We start from the raw sequence: 16763 nt of genomic DNA, 5'->3' as shown, positions 1-16763 counted from the left end.
TAATTAATTCGAAACAAACTACGAATTTAATTGGTCAAATTTTACATGAAGGTGACAAACTATCATTTAAATATGGACCCAAAACATCAGAAGCTAAACCGATATATATAGAAATAGTTTTAAAAGTACCAATCCACCATGAAGCGTAGTGATTTAAATATTAAGCGTCAAGTTGTTAATGAACTACATGCACCGGCGAGAGTGAACTTTAAAAGACGACGTGTGATAGTGAAAGGTTTAAATGATTTATTGCAACTCGATCTGGTTGAAATGATACCATATTCACGCGTCAATAAAGGCTTTAAGTATATCTTAATGGTTATCAATGTTTTTTCTAAATTTGTATGGGCTGTTCCATTAAAGAATAAGTCGGCTTTAAGTGTTGTAAATGCAATTAGTGAAATTTTAAAAACTCGACGTAACGTTCCTAAAAACATTCAAACAGATCTGGGAAAGGAGTTTTACAATAAACATTTTCAACAATTAATGAATAAATACAAAATTAATCACTACAGTTCTTATTCGAATTTAAAAAGTAATGTCGTCGAGCGCGTGAATCGAACAATCAAGGGAATGATGTATAAAGAATTTTCGGTGCAAGGTCACTACAACTGGATAAACATTTTACCTGGCATAATAAAAAAATACAATAATACCAGACATAGGACTACTAGTTTAAAACCGATTTCAATAAATAAGAAAAACGAACGCAAAGTTTTGGATCAAGTTTATAGTCATCTTAAAACAATGGACATTTATAAACCCAAATTTAAAGTTGGTGATTTTGTTCGAATTAGTAAACATCGACATCTTTTTAAGAAAGGGTACACCCCAAATTGGAGTAATGAAGTATTTACAGTTTCGAAGATTCAAAATACTAATCCTAGAACTTATTTGCTACAAGATGTTTCTGGAGAAACAATACGAGGAGGTTTCTACACTGAAGAATTACAAAAAGTTAAATATCCGAATGTATATCTCGTTGAGAAAGTTTTACGAAAGAAAGGTAACCGTTTATTATATATTAAATATAGTGGACGTGGATCTCGTAATAACTCATCAATTTTCTCCTCAGTCAAATAATCACTTATTCTTCTCGGCAGAAACACTGCATAATTGTCCGACTCAACAAGCACTGAATTTCCGAACAGAGACTTTGTGCGTCTAATATTATGTATGCGGAATCTTGTGTTCAACTCTAGCTCACCAGCTTTTAAAATGGGCTTCTGTCCGCATCGAGCGATTCGATTCAATACATCCATGACCCAGCAGCGAATACTCTTAGACATTAACACAGATATATGCACTTTTTTATATTCTTATTTCTCGGAGGATTAAATCAGTACTGACTGCTATCAAACTTGTACTAAATTCTATATATTAACTATACCCCCACTTTTTAACCTTGAATGAAAATGCACCAATATTGTGGCCTTGAAAAAGTGAAATAATGAGAAAAAGTGAGATGAAAACATCAAAGATAAAGAGGGAATGAGTGGTCTTGAAACAGGGAGCGACTCTGCTTGCTGGTCACACTTACTTGTATTAGTAGGTTGAAATAGGTGTACATAAAAACATGTAGCTTTTTTTTTTACAACTTTTATTTTTTTATACAATAATATAATATTTATATTTTACTACGACTACTACTTAGCTAAACTACACTATTCTCTACGAAAGAACCCCGGCCCTAAAAAATTCACAATAAATTACTGTTGAAAAAGAACAATAAAACTTACTTCTTTAATTTAAGGCATTATGATTCTTTTTACTCCTCAGGAAGTCGAGGTAGCTGGGCTCATTAAAATGATCCCAGTTCTCCTCTTCTTCTTGCACCATCACTTTACTTGAGGCCCTTTGCTTTTCTTTATCGGCCCGATGGCACTTCCAAATGTGCCTTTCGAGCCGAAACCAAAGAAGAATGTGGTTTTTGTCGTATGGACAAACTATGATATCCTCTGAAAAAAAATTATTTCCAACTAAACTACTAAAAAAATATTAAACTTACCAGGAGTATTAAAAATAGAACTTTTTCTGATGGGTTCCATTTTTTAAGAATTGCTTGTTATTGTAGATATACACAAGAACTGTGTTACACAACACAACACATTAACTTTTATACAGTTTGGGGTGGAAAATGAGTAAGGACAATTGCGCGATTCATCTTGAATGAGTGAGGAGTTGTTGGCCTTGCAAAAGTGGGGAGTAACATGAATGGCCTTGACCTTGAAAACATCAAGGTCCAATAATGCCTTGGCCTTGAAGTGGTGGGGGGAAGTGGAGGGGTTGGCCTTGAAAAAGTAAGAAAGAGAGAGAACGAGTGACCTTGAAAGAAAGAGAGGGAAAATGGGCGGGGTCAAACTCAAGGTCAAGGTTGTGTTGTGTTGTCCCCCCATTCGTTATCTACTTAGAAAGTTGATTTAGTTATATTATTATCGGAGTATCTAAAAATACTGAGCACTTAATCCAGGAATAAATTGCGATTTTATTTTTACAGCATTTTTTAAATAAAAACTGCGTGTTTACTTTGCTCATTTTGTTTACCAAAACTCGACTACAATTACAGCTGTACCTATTCAAACTGAAACAATATTTTAACAATGAATGTTAGTAGGATAGCTATAAAACGAATATGACACAGATTTTGTTTATAACGAGCATCTGGATAACTTACCTATCGCCACAAGAAAAATATAGTTTTGAAATTCGGAGTAAATATTTAAAAATTCAAATGAAATTAGAATGCATTTGGTAAGTATTTAAGTAACGTTCATTCAAGTTTTATGCCGCGTTTAAACCTGTCTTTAGGGCCAGGAACATTTTTCCTCCTTTTACGGTTTCATTTAAAAGCAATTAACCGCTTTTTCGCTCTAACAATGCCATTTAAGGTACCCTAGAGTTGGTAATCATCCCAAAGCATCGATTTTACATAATTATAGATGGAACGGCTCCACTGTTGGAACTTCTGGCCATGATTACATCACGTTCATAAACTATGTAATCTGCTAATTAAAGAAAATCTGAGAGAAAGTCGCATTTTCCTAAAGTTATTCAAGGGAGGTATCTGTAGCTTGCAGGATCAGTTTAACTTCCAACAAATTGTAAAGGGTTTGCGCTAAGAAGTGACGCAGAGATGGATTTCACTGGCCACATCAATCTCCTTCAAGGAAGATCCACGAAACTGTGTAAAGCATAACAGAGAAGATGCGTCAGAATTTTTAAAACTCCTTAAAAATAAACGCGATCCCTGGCTTGATTGATACGCAAATATTTAATCGATTTAATTTCATTCAGACAAATATTTCAGAAACGTTTTTATTCTCCCTATACTGACTCAGTGAATTTAATTAGTGTCCATTCAAATATCATATAATTAATGCCCAATGAATCTAATTTATGTAATTACTTCAAAGTAACATTCAATAAACAGTCTGCAACAGCAACATCAAAAACAATGGTTCATTCAAATTCAGCGATTTTATTACACCTGTTGATTTAATATAATATTTACCGCGAATAAAGTATTTAAAGTTGTAACTGAAATTGCTTTAGGTTTTCTTAAAATAAAAGCAATACATAATAAATAACCGTATTTATTTGGTTTTAGTATGCCACTAGTTAATTAATTTACTACTAAACTTATAGAAAAATTTATTTTACACCCAAGCTTGTACCAAACTTGAATCTGTTAACAAATAAAAAATGGTTTGTATCAATGCTATTTGCTTTTGCCGTCACTTTCCTCCAGAAATAACAAGTCAAGCAATAAATCGAAGAAATGTATATTTTGCAGCTATAAACTCTTTAAATCAACATAAGATCGTTTTTTCGACTTGAAGATTTCTGCACGCACAATGTAAGATTTAACAAACCGTTGCAGGACAAAATTTAACAAAATTCTTATTTCCTCAAGCATTATTTAAATACTATATCTAACAATTGGTTTGTGCCACAACAGCAATTAATTAAAGTATTAAGAGTGAGATATGTGGAATTTTTTTGTTACAATAAAGGTGCAAGAAGAGCCCACACTACGTTTTGGTTGAATTTAACCAACTCACCTATTACTATTAAATTAGAGGCTTCTTATTTCAAATACAAATAACTCAGCATCACGGACGCACATCAGACCACACCGTTCCTCAAACAAAACTGAAGGAAATTCATTTAAGTTTCAGTTATTAATAGCTTTCCTGTTTGCAACAAATTTTATTCATTTTCCCACATAAAATAAGTTCATTCGAACATCAACAGCTTTATTAATTACAGTTTATAGTACACATAAATTTACAATACTACAATACTTTTCGTCTGTTTGTACATTTTTAATGCTTAAGCTAGTTCTAACATAATATTTCATAAAATGCTTAAACAGTTTCAGACACTGGTAAAGCTTGTAACAATAAATAAAAACTTGACTAACGTCCGGACTAAAATTGCTAAAATTTAATTATAAAAACACACATTAGTCCACAATAACTTACGTACCTACAATTCGTCATAATCACACAAATCACACGTAATTACTTTTCAAGAATTATTAGCTGGGATTCACTAAATTGTGATTAATACCTATCGTTTTCTTCCACCTAATACTGCGATAATTACAGGGATAAAATCGTCTCAGTTCACTTCTCCACAAAGTAAATGTATTACTCTGCAGTTACTAAAAATGAGTTAGTAGGTGAAACAAAATTTAAATTACGAAACTTACCCCAACTTTAAGTAAAAAACACATTAGAGCTAATTATCTTGTACGAACAGACACAAGCTGATGGAAATCTGTACCTATCAGCGTACGGTCTTCCATTTTCATCAGCCGTCAGTAACAATTTTTCGACGAACTTTTGTCGACACCTTGTTTTTAACTTTCTCACCTTCTCGTAAAATTTGCACATTTGATTTTTTCTAAAACACGTACTAAAGTCCGTCCTTATTCACAATAAAATTTAAAAAACTTACATCACGCAGACCTCTACGGACACTCCTTGTTTGTATCCATCGAAGTTGTAGATAAATTTCAGATTATTTTTTATATTATATGCCGCTTTTGGGTATATAATACTTTTGCGTGATGCACAAATACAGGAAGTGTCTTGGTTCCTACTCATAATGGGCTCTATTACTGCCATACTCTGAAAGTACCGAGAAAACTCCTTTTCGCGGCTTTTTAATATTTTGGAAAATAGTTCGTTAGGGTAGCGGTCCAAGTGTTCACAGTACGTGTGATTTTGGCAGTTGGGGACCACCGTCTCGTATAAAAAATCACCCCCAATTTCACTCGAATCCGGAAAGGTCAAACCCTTGCGATCATCTAAAACTACGAATTTACTACTTCTTTCCTCATTAAAACCAGTTTAAAATTACACAATTAGAAGACGAATGAGAGAAAAAATTAGAGTGTCTTCATTAAAAAACTTTGTGTTATTCTGTTATATTCTCTGAGATTAGTTTACACTGATTAACGCTTGCTAAACTTACCCATCTTGGCTGGATTAAATGACATGGCTTGAATGCCCAACTAAAAATCAATTTATTAATCAAACTTGTAACAGCTTAATCACACAGCGCTTCACAAGATATATTCCTACCTCTTTGAAAACGGCAAAAACCAACACAAAAACCCACATTTCTTCCACTGCCACTGAAGGTTGTGTACTGTCTTCTGAACAGGTACATCTGACACTAACAGCAAAGGATTAAGAGTTAATGATACTTACCGTCCACCACCTTGACCATCATTTTCACTAACAGCAGGAGACCGGCTCCGAAAGGTATTCGACTACGAAATTCTTTCACAAGAATTTACAGGTCGCCGTGACATCAAAACTCATGTTTACTTTTATTTCATTAGAAAAGGTGGAAAAAAAAAACGAATGTATAGAATCAAAGTTTTATTGTACCGGGAAATGGTATAACATTTCAGCTTCAAAGACACGTCTATTGATCGCAATTTAAGGAAAATTAGTTGTCAGCAAACTCTCCTAAACTCGGTTAAAATTAATAATTGGTTCGTATGCACAGACACAGGCGGAAGGAAACCAGAATAAATCCCACACAGGTTTTCCGTATTCATCGGCAACCAACAGCAACATATCGCTGTACTTTTGCATACACTTCGTCCTAACTTCCCGCGGCGTTCCCTGGAATGATCTGCAAGCTGTTTCAGCTCTAATAAGAAAGTAGAAATCGTAATCACTTCATGCACTTACACACATTCTTCTGTCCTTACGCCTTGCTTGTAGTTATCAAAATTGTAAACATATTTCCACTCGTTTCTGACGTTTTGCGCCACTTTGGGATATTGCGTTTGGACGTGAGAATTGCAGATGTAATATTCAGTTACTCCGTACAATCGATTTTTGATAGATTCTTCCTCGGCGGTGCTTTGCGGCATGAAATAATCTTCCCCGTATGTGGTGTTTTCTAATATTACGCTAAATTTATTTTTGGGGTAATGTCCGACGTCCTCACAAAATGTTTTGTTACCGCTACACTTTGGAGCAATGAAAGTTTCATGCTCTTCTAGCGAGTTCGGAAAAACGATGTGATTGTTTCCTGCCATAAAAAATAATTAAATTTTCATTTTCAAGGCGATAAATCTTACTCTGCCAGGCTGGACTTGCTTGAATACTGACTAAAAAAACTATAAGAAAATCCAGAAAAAGAGAAAAGAAATAACTAACCACTTCCATAGTCATAAAATAAACACAGACGAAAACACACTTCACCCACATTCGACGTTTGCAGCCACGAAGAATAATGTTGAATAGAATCGTAAATAAGTGATTAGGAAAGTTGAAAGGGTTTAGGGTTTCGGCCAGAGGTGGGGAGAAGGGTTCGTTCATTGGTTGTGGTTTGCTTCTGTATGATTTTATTCAATAAATAATCCCGCTGCCGTTTTTACAATAAAAAGTTCAATCACATAACTTATATCACATTCTTTATTTTATTTTCCTTTCCCTTTCGACCTTAAGGAAACATCGTCGGCGCCAAATCGGGACAAAAAACTCAGATCCTTCCTGTAAGAGCAGCAGCAGGCTGACGGTAACTGGAATGTGTCCGGGACGGGATCCCCATTTTCAGATAAAGACATCATCCTCCGCAACATGTATTTTTGCTTGCAGCTGGTTATGTAGCCGTTCGCCCTGTCGCCGATGAGGTCACAAGCCGCCCCTTCCCCGCAACACTCTGTCACCGACACAGAAATCAACTTTCAACCCTTTACTTTCGGCAAATTTCCGTCCTAATCCCTTGAATGTATCCGTCTTCCTCTTGATTGATTATGACCTTCCACTTGTTGTTTTTGTTGATGCCAACTCGGGGGAAAATCGTTTTGGATATGCTCGTGCAGATGAACGCCTCGAAGTCGCCGTTTCTGTTGGTGATGCTGTAGCGCTCATCGAGGGGTTCGTCCTTGCCGAATAAATCAGTATGCACCCGCTTGCGCTTAAGCACGTTTTTCACGTGGTTGTAAGGATAAGAATCAAAGTCCTCACAAAAAGTGTTGCCTTCGGCACACTTAGGAGGACCGTCGATTTTCGGAACATCATTGAAAATCACTTGGTACGTGTCGGGAAATATTATGTCCTGGTCGCCGAACTCCCCGCCCAGCAAATCCCCTGAAAGCGACCAATTAGTTTTCTAACAAATTTCAAGCAAAAAATAAGGACAAATAAACACACTTGTTTAAGTGTGGACGATAGGTCAAGGTTACGTGTTTTATGTAAAGACATAAACAAAAACAAACAGTGGCGTTTCAATCAAAATTTCATTTTTTCGTGTTTGTTTCCTGTTCCCAAAACCACTCTCTGAATTTATGCCATTTTGAAATTAACCTTGGACTAGGTTTATAAATCTGCGCTAAGTAGACGAAGATTGATTCGTACCTCGGAACAAAATCCTGGTTTTAGTTTTATTCTTGTCATCTTTTAACGCCTCGCCGGTTAGATGTTTAATAAAAGTGATAGCGCTATCATTAATCCCTTCAGTCACTTTGGAGATGGCTTCAAGCGACTCTTTAAATTGAGGTCGCGTCTCTGCAATATACACCTACAACAATTGCAGTGATTAAAGTATTAAGTAAAGTAATCATCAGTAGAATGGAACAGCGGTTTGTTTAAACATTTTCATGGTTATTCACATAAACTCGATCGACAGGTTTGTTTTTTTCTAAAAGCAATTTCCGACTTTGTTCCTCGAATCGGTTTCAAATACTTTCGCGCAATTAGACAAAGTGTACTCACCGTTACCGCAAGCACCACTAAAATAAAAAAGACGTAGCAATTTTTCACCATCGTCTTCCACAATTAGCCGCTGAAGACGCATTTACAGTTACTTGCACTAGTTTGCAAAGATTGTTCGTTGCGCTCAAATCCTTATGAAATTCCGAGTCCCCATTTAAGCCAGTTGTAAACACAAACTGATACATTGCTAGTTACAATTTTCGAATAACAAACTACACTACACTTGATAATGACTGTAGCCGCAATAAATTATAGCAAGTAACACATTAGCCGCAAGGTTTAGTCATCATATCGTAAATGAAAGTTCGATCAAACTCGTTCTCGTTTTATTTATAGAGTGCCACTAAATCTACAAATTATTTTCAAATACTGTGCTCCCGCCAAAGCGCAACACAAACTGTTTGAAACTAGTTTCGTTTCTGTGTTTATAGGTATAAACGCTTCATGTGTGGAAATTTACATAATTTACTGGCCAGCAATTAGACTCCGGTACGCGTCCGTGAAAGTCTTTAAATACACAGATACATCTTCACTTCTGAGTGATTTCACTCGATGGCCGTCAACCATGACCGGGGAATTACCAAATTTTTGCGCACTTGACTCACTTCACTGTGGCAAAAAATACATTAACAACAAATAGCTTTTTTTTTTAAATTAAATGAGATTTCAACAAATAATACCATAAATATTAAATAGGTACATTGGTTTAATAGATATACATAATTTAACTTGTAGATAACTCTTTATTTGAATGTGTAATCGGTATTGCATAAGTCAGTGGCCACATTTGGAAAATACATTTTTAGGCTTATTTAATTTTCCTACATTTCGTATCGTTAATAATAAAGAACTCCCCCAAATAAATTAAAACTGGAAATAATTACAAAAAGTTACAATTTAAGTTATTACGACTGAAATAAACATCAAAATCAGAAAAGTTCTGCGAGTTATGCTAATGACAGATGAATTTAATCTGTGCAAAAAAAATAATTTTCTGCAATCCTACACAAGAAGTACGAGTAAAAGACCTAAAGTCTACAGCGTGTCTTAATTTTCATTTTTTCTGCAGCTGCATGTACTTAAAATGATTGCGATACTGTTATTAATATTAATTTAACATTTGCAACAAATAGACAATTAACTAAATGCGCCACTTAATTTAAATGTATTGAGAAGGTGATTGGAGTCAAACTTTTCGAAAGTCTTTCTTAAAAGTTGTGTGCATGTATTACAAGGGTAACTTTAGACGCTAATTACAATGCTGTTATGACAAAATTATAAGCAACACGCGAGTCCGCATATAATTAATTATTCTTCTTAGTCAATCACGTGAAATAAGGTAAAAAGAAGGGAAGATGGAGTGATGTAGTATTCATTAAATGTTAATTAAAGAGGAAGAAAACTTAACTCATTACTCATCGGCAATCTTAAATCGCAGCACCCGTCTAAAGTTCCCCGTGCCTGATGGTTATACAACAAAGTGGGAAATACGCCGTACAAAAAAGAAAAATACAATCATGTGAAAAGTTCCAATACTTCCGATAAGTTTATTCTTTCCCCTAGGGCGAAAATATGAATTATCTGCAAAGTTTTCCCTTTGATTTTTAAACTTGAAACTTTGATCTGTTTCGTTAAATTCCATTATTTGTATGCAAATACGTTTGGCCAAAAGTTGTGGGAAATAACGTCAATACTTATTGTACTAAAATCCGTTTTGGTAAAAAAATGTGGAAAATTTAAATTATTTTCTTTTCTTCGGCGACGATGTTCTAGTTGATGGACGAATGTTAGCCAAGCCGTGAAGAACAGGTGAATGAAATGGATTTCCCAAATCGATCGGAAGTTAATTGACACTTTCTTTCCAAAAACGAAATCAAGAGAAACAGCAAATAAAAAGCGTAGCAACAATAAATGAATACATCATAATACGTAATTTATAATAATTAGGCGTCAAGTTCCTGAAGTTGGAAATTAACTGATCAGCTCCTGAAAAGCTTCATGATGTTCAACACTTTACGTTTCACGTAAACCAACAATTAATCACAACTTTCTTTCTCCATTTGCTGAAATGAATCATAAATTATTAACGAGGATCGGCGTCACAAACGTAGTTAGGAAATTTTTAATTACTTACGCCAGTGAAGTATTTAGCGGGAAACACAGTGATACAGTGGCTTCCGGCCGACTGTCCTGCGTCTGGAAAAACGAAGAAATGTTGGCGGGACACGTCCTGCACTATGCAGGTCTACCAGCAGTCTCTTTCCCACAACATTACCGTTTGACTTGTTGTCCTTGTCGATTTACAACAAATTTTAATGTACTCTCGAATAGCGGTAGTGTTGAATGTTGTGGTCGGTCAGACGCTCCGCTCCGGTTAAAACAGACGTTGGGTCTCTTTAGCCGCTTTCGTATCATGCAGACGGGGTGGTAGTTGCTTTGTAGTGCTTAGTAGTTTGGTAATAGCAATGAATGGCAACGTGATAATAGTTTTAATGTCCTTGGTAAGAAACTAATGTAACTTTCCTCAATTTTCCCACAGTGACCTAAACTCAAACAGCTCGCAAACACAACAAAATCTTACTTGCAAATTCCACTTTTGCATAAATCCGCGTCACCTTCTTATTAAAAAAATTATTCGAGGAGTTATTTATACCTTTCTGCGGTCGCAATTATTATTACCTTTTTGTTTTTATTTGCTATTGTTAAATGTGTGTTTATCGCTCATTTGCATGGCTCAAAACATGATCGCGCAGCAGCTTGCCTGCTCTAGTAACTTAAAAGGCTCAAGACCCTCTGGGAGCTGGCGCATACGTTTTACGTGTAAACTGTTTTTACTGTTTTTAGCCGCAAATTTAGACTTGAAGAGTTTCTTGACATTTGCAGTGTTTCTTTATAAGTAAATGTAGTTCCAAGAAACATTCTTGATTAAAATAAATGGCTAGATATTTTTTTATTAAATAAAATGTCTGTTAATGAAGTTGATACGAATTTTTGATAACGGTGCATTGTATTGAGAATTTAAATAAACCATTTTATAGGAAATTTAAAAATACAGACCTGAGATATTTTAGATTTTTGTTAACTGTTCTTAATTGATAGATATAAAGCAAAAATTAAATTGTAAGTAGGCAACTTTTAATGCATCCTTCTTCGAATGCGTAGCTAGCTGGAAGAAGATTTATGACGGGTTTAGGACGCACCGCTGGAGGTAACCACCATTGGGGTGACCCACAAGATAATAATTTTATTGCCTTTGTTCAAGACAGAGAAATGTATCGGCACAAATAGGAATTTTAGCGATTTCTCTAATAATGGTATAAAATTAAAGCACATGATTTCGGAATTAATTTTTTTAACAAAATAATTAGGTACCTATAGATTTGCATTACGTTTTTTTTGTGTAGACACTGCTATCAACGTATCTTATGAGATTTTGAAATACGAGTAATCACGCTCGCTATTTTTTTGAATACTTTTAACAATAAAATTATTCCTGTTTTAAAAAAAATATAAAAAAAGATGATTAAAACTTTGGTACTTAGCTTCGTTCTGTACAGGTTTTGTGATAGAACTACTGAGCTCCCTCACCACGACAAGGTGTCAACCCACTGAGGAAGTTTTTTTTTACTTTTATTGTTCAAATTAAAAATTATAATTATTATTAAAATGCTTATCATCATATTATGTATTTATGTAAAAATCTCTAAAACTAAACTTGAAATATTATTTACAAATCCTTTTTTATTATGCTGCGTAATGGTAAATTGCGACTATGTCTTGAATCAATTATTTCTGGTAACATGGCATTCATATAAAAATTTTCAAGACAATCTATCATTCCTCCGTTCCAATATTTACTATCGTTTTTCTCAATAATACAATATTTTAAATCTGTAGAGGTGTACACTATAAAATAACAAGTTTGGCGATTAGTAATGTGGAGCTGACCTTGTACTTGATGCATGTAATTATCTTTTTCTTTTAAAACTATTTTACTATCATCTTGAGAATCTATTTCTAAGTATTTAATCAATTTTTGTTCTATGGCAGTTTTAATATTTGTGTTTCTTGCGCTAAATGGACATTTAATTTCAACAATAGCATTGAACCCACTAACCCATCTGGTGTTGCACCTAAAAATTTTTTTTCTTTATCAACAAAAAAGCCGCATGAATCTACCTTTATACCTGTGATCTGTTCAAACTTCTCCTTTGCTTTCTCTTCATTATCAATTCCCCACTGTAGTGGTTCGGGTAATTTTTTAAATTTAGATAATCCCACACGATACAAGATATCTTTTACAGCATTCGAGTAGATAACGAATGGGGGGACAACACAACACAACCTTGACCTTGAGTTTGACCCCGCCCATTTTCCCTCTCTTTCTTTCAAGGTCACTCGTTCTCTCTCTTACTTTTTCAAGGCCAACCCCTCCACTTCCCCTACCACTTCAAGGCCAAGACATTATTGGACCTTGATGTTTTCAAGGTCAAGGCCATTCATGTTACTCCCCACTTTTGCAAGGCCAACAACTTCCCTCTTTATTTATCATTCAAGGTCACTGCAGCTAATATATATAAAATTCAATACAAATTCAAAAACAGTATCTAATAAGTATTTCTCAATATTAAAGTAGTAAAAAAATGTGGTATCGTTTTACTTGTGAAGGTGTCATAATAGTGGAAGAAACGTGTTTCCACAACCAGTTAGGACACATATCTTTGGAAGGTGGTTGGGAACGTTTCTTTAATAGAGTGGTTGTGTGTGAGCAGTGCAGCACTAAGGACATTTCTATTATTAATCCAGATGGGTGGAATAATTCTTTAAGTATTGACATTACGTGTAATGAAGAAGAATTTAAAGAGTTACTTAGAAAATATGGTTTCCTTTGTCATAAGTGTAAAACTCCGTGTTACACAGCTAGCCAAGTGGATCCTGAAAATGCCCAAAAAATTATAGCGATATACCACTAACTTAAATCAGCATAATGGAAGTTGACAATGGTATGTAATATGAGATTGTATGTACTTGTAGAAATTAAGTTTTAAATGTTTTCAGATCCTTACTGCTACATGCTCTTTTGCCTGTCTCCAAAGGACTGTAGTAAAAGAAAATTCTTTTGTTTAAAATGTGTGAAGATTATGGCAGTGAGATTTCACATTTGTCATCTACATGTGACTTCAGTGTTAAACTACAAGTGTTTTTGTTGTAATACAGTAATAGGACAGAATTCTCAGTTGTGTGGAAATAATTTAATAAACAAAATGACTGTTAAAATATGGTATTTTAGTAGAGAGCGACAAATGATGTTTTATGATTCTGATGACTATGATTCTGACGACTCATCAAGTAGCTGTGATAGTGGTATAGAATGTTAGTTAGTTAATAAGAGTAGAAATTAAATATAAACAACTTGTAACCTTAGATTAAATTAGTATCTAGATTGTTCTTTTGCTGTATGGATAAAAGTAAATAAATGAAGTTATATAATAAACAGACTTGTGATTCTCAACATAGTATTGATTCAACTCTGACAAAGAGAGGTTGGGGTCTAATAAATAAATTAATAAATAAATTACCCATTGAATTACATATACCGGGTTATCAGTTTTGTGGTCCTGGAACCAAATTACAAGAACAAATTGCACTTGGACATAGTGGTAGAAATAAATTAGATCAGGCTTGTAAAGAACACGATATATCGTACGCCAACGAAACTAATTTGCAAAAACGACACGAAGCAGATAAGTTATTATTAAGTAAAGCAGTTGAACGTTTAAAAGCAAAAGACGCATCGTTTGGGGAAAAAGCAGCTGCATTAGCAATTGCTGGTATAATGAAAGGCAAAGTAAAATTCGGAATGGGAGCTAAAAGTAAAAAGGGTAAAAAAAAGAAGACAAAAAAACAACGAGTTCTAGTTGCTCCTAAATATGGTGTTTTTTTACCATTCCTATTACCACTATTAGGTGCTCTAGGCGCTTTAGGAGGAGGAGCTGCAGGGATAGCGACTGCTGTAAATAAAGCTTCGGTAGATAAAAAAATGTTGGAGGAAACTATGCGGCATAATAAAGCAATGGAAATGAGTAGCGGTAAAGGTGTAGGAAAAACTAAAGGGAAAGGTCTTTACATTGATCCATATAAATGATATCAGAAAAAAAACTCCCAGTAAAATTACCACGTCACGCCCTCACTAATATTGAAATAATAAAGTTTGCTCGACTATTACAAATTCCAAATTTTAGAGGTGTATATATGCGTAATAAATTACCGAAACTTATACATAAAAATGAAACAGGAATTATAAATTTAGATGAAGAAAAAAATAGTGGAACTCATTGGACAGCATATGTAAAAAATAAAAATAATATATTATACTTTGATAGTATGGGCAATTTAAAACCTCCAACAGAGATTATCAATTATTTCAAAAGTGATAATGATGGTAATAACATTACATACAATTATGATGGATATCAGAAAATGGGTTCATATAATTGTGGACAATTATGTTTAAAGTTTTTATATAGACACACATGCAAATTATAAGTTTAGTCGAATCAAAGATGCTGTTTGTATTAACAGGAAAATCAGCGATACTAAGTGCTGACTTTAATCCACCGATTGATGTTAGTGATGGTGTCTATGAACTGGGTGTTACAAATTTTGAAGTCTACAACAGTATACCGAATATTGATGAAGAAAATAATAAATTCTTTTTCGGGGATGTCGAATTTAAAATACCGACCGGTTGTTATCAATTAACCGATATAAACAACTATTTACAACATGTAATTGAAAAACAATTCCGTAATGACCTCTTATCTATTACTGCAAACAATAATACATTACATACACATATCAAAGCAACAAAAGATGTTGACTTTACCAAACCAAATACTATCGGACCAGTGTTGGGATTTAATAGTCAAATAGTTCCGAAAAATGTTGGAAAAGATTCGGACAATATTGCAGACATAATGAAACTTAATTCGATTATGATTGAATGTAATATTACAATTGGAAGTTTTAAAAATGGAGAACCTGTACACATAATTTATCAATTTTTTCCAAACGTTCCACCTGGATTTAAAATAGTACAGTCACCAGATCATGTGATTTACCTACCCATTAGTGTTAAAACTAGCAGAAATATTACACTTAAAATAATAGATCAAGATGAAAAGTTGGTCAATTTTCAACAAGAGACTGTAACAGTTGGATTACATTTGCAGAAGAAAGAAGAAAATGGGTATTAGTTTTAGAACTGACTCATATAAAAAGCAACAAAAGTGTAGAAAAACAGTTAGTACGAAACGAACCGTGCAACAATTAAGTAATAAAAATAAACTGTTTCTAAAATCATTAGGATTTGAATTATACACATAAAAAATGTTCGATATTGAGAAGGGTATTGAGTGGGATGAAGGTGTGGTAGGTTACAAATTTCAAAGTCATGAGGCATATACAGCCAGATATGAAAACACGGATGAAATTCGAATTCCTTTACAAGAAGATTTGTGTACACTACCATGTGATTTTAATTTTAATTGAGGGACAATTGGTTAAAACCGACGCTACAACCAATAAAACTGTACCAGCAACAGAAACCAAGTTTGTAAATAATGGTGTCGCTTTTTTGTTTAGTGAAATACGGTATGAAGTAAGTGGAGTAACTGTAGATACAAACACAAAGCCAGGTATTACAACAACTATGAAAAATCTGGCATCATTAAATCAAAGTGAAAGTCTGAAATTAACAATGTCTGGTTGGGATCTAAATGAAGAAGCCACTAAACCTATAGATGGATATTTTCAAGCATGTATCCCATTAAATCGACTATTAGGATTTGCAGAAGATTATAAAAATATAATGCTAAACATACCGCAAGAGTTAATATTAATTCGTAGTAATAGTGATGTCAATGCATTAATTTGTACAACAAATGAGAAAGCACGAGTTGTAATTGATAAAATTGCATGGCTAGTTCCACATATTGTGCCCGGTTTAAAGGAAGAGGTTAAATTGACAAAAACCATTGAAAAAGATAAAGAAATTGCAGTACCGTACAGAAGCTGGGAACTTCATTCGCTGCCACTCTTTACAAATACTACAAAGTGTAGTTGGCCTGTGAAAATCTCTACAAAATTTGAAACACCTCGTTATATTATCTTTGGCCTTCAAAGCAGTAGAGAAGGACAACTTGATAAAAATATGAGTAAATTTGATAGAGGCGATATAACCAATATGAGAGTATTTCTAAATAATGAACGATATCCGTATGAAAATTTAAATATTTCATATAAAAAACACCATTTCGGTATATTATATGAAATGTTTACAAACTTTAGATCCCGATAATATTATACAGATAAAAAAGAAACACACATTACACCTACACAGTTTTTCGACAGTTATCCACTAATCATAATTGATTGTTCGATGCAAAAAACTGGTTTACAAACACAGTCTATTGCACTGAGAATTGAATTTGATACAGACACCGGTATAAGTGAGGG

At 34.0% G+C, this 16763-nt stretch overlaps 2 protein-coding genes and 1 long non-coding RNA gene across 7 annotated transcripts; all 3 read right to left on the bottom strand.

Annotated features, from left to right (window-relative positions):
* Window positions 1–1615: 1615 nt before the first annotated feature.
* On the bottom strand, window positions 1616–5761 carry LOC135265469 (uncharacterized). 5 transcript variants are annotated; one of them, XM_064355049.1, is made up of 7 exons: window positions 5592–5761; window positions 5482–5521; window positions 4963–5314; window positions 4489–4908; window positions 2009–4439; window positions 1740–1958; window positions 1616–1690 (listed from the first exon to the last, which is right to left on the bottom strand). In XM_064355049.1, the coding sequence occupies exons 1-4, from the start codon at window positions 5628–5630 to the stop codon at window positions 4722–4724; spliced, it is 618 nt and encodes a 205-aa protein (XP_064211119.1). In that variant the 5' UTR covers window positions 5631–5761; the 3' UTR covers window positions 1616–1690; window positions 1740–1958; window positions 2009–4439; window positions 4489–4721. The 5 variants fall into 5 exon arrangements, 4 of the variants coding, with proteins under 4 accessions (XP_064211119.1, XP_064211120.1, XP_064211118.1 ...); XM_064355050.1 differs by having other exon boundaries at window positions 4493–4908; XM_064355048.1 differs by having other exon boundaries at window positions 2009–4666; window positions 4715–4908.
* A 118-nt stretch (window positions 5762–5879) lies between these two features.
* Window positions 5880–6954, bottom strand: LOC135265472 (uncharacterized). Its single transcript, XR_010333158.1, has 3 exons — window positions 6608–6954; window positions 6213–6558; window positions 5880–6171 (listed from the first exon to the last, which is right to left on the bottom strand). It is a non-coding gene; the product is annotated as an uncharacterized LOC135265472 (long non-coding RNA).
* A 69-nt stretch (window positions 6955–7023) lies between these two features.
* Window positions 7024–8836, bottom strand: LOC135265471 (uncharacterized). The gene is made up of 3 exons (XM_064355053.1): window positions 8247–8836; window positions 7890–8052; window positions 7024–7622 (listed from the first exon to the last, which is right to left on the bottom strand). The coding sequence occupies exons 1-3, from the start codon at window positions 8295–8297 to the stop codon at window positions 7225–7227; spliced, it is 612 nt and encodes a 203-aa protein (XP_064211123.1). The 5' UTR covers window positions 8298–8836; the 3' UTR covers window positions 7024–7224.
* Between the last annotated feature and the right edge of the window lie 7927 nt (window positions 8837–16763).

This window comes from Tribolium castaneum, chromosome 2 (assembly GCF_031307605.1).
Source record: "Tribolium castaneum strain GA2 chromosome 2, icTriCast1.1, whole genome shotgun sequence".
NCBI lineage: Eukaryota > Metazoa > Arthropoda > Insecta > Coleoptera > Tenebrionidae > Tribolium > Tribolium castaneum.
Note: the sequence above shows the minus strand (reverse complement) of the source record. Positions and strands in the feature narration are given on the sequence as shown.

What these genes read in the sequence shown, in the direction of transcription:
- LOC135265471 (XM_064355053.1), bottom strand. Translation starts at nt 8,297, where the DNA reads ATGGTGAAAAATTGCTACGTCTTTTTTATTTTAGTGGTGCTTGCGGTA. An exon ending in TAGTGGTGCTTGCGGTAACG is followed by an intron (nt 8,053 to 8,246) that starts GTGAGTACACTT and finishes CAATTGTTGTAG; the next exon opens with GTGTATATTGCAGAGACGCG. An exon ending in AACCAGGATTTTGTTCCGAG is followed by an intron (nt 7,623 to 7,889) that starts GTACGAATCAAT and finishes GGTCGCTTTCAG; the next exon opens with GGGATTTGCTGGGCGGGGAG.
- LOC135265469 (XM_064355047.1), bottom strand. Translation starts at nt 5,630, where the DNA reads ATGTGGGTTTTTGTGTTGGTTTTTGCCGTTTTCAAAGAG. An exon ending in TTTTTGCCGTTTTCAAAGAG is followed by an intron (nt 5,522 to 5,591) that starts GTAGGAATATAT and finishes ATTGATTTTTAG; the next exon opens with TTGGGCATTCAAGCCATGTC. An exon ending in TCCGTAGAGGTCTGCGTGAT is followed by an intron (nt 4,909 to 4,962) that starts GTAAGTTTTTTA and finishes TACGTGTTTTAG; the next exon opens with AAAAAATCAAATGTGCAAAT.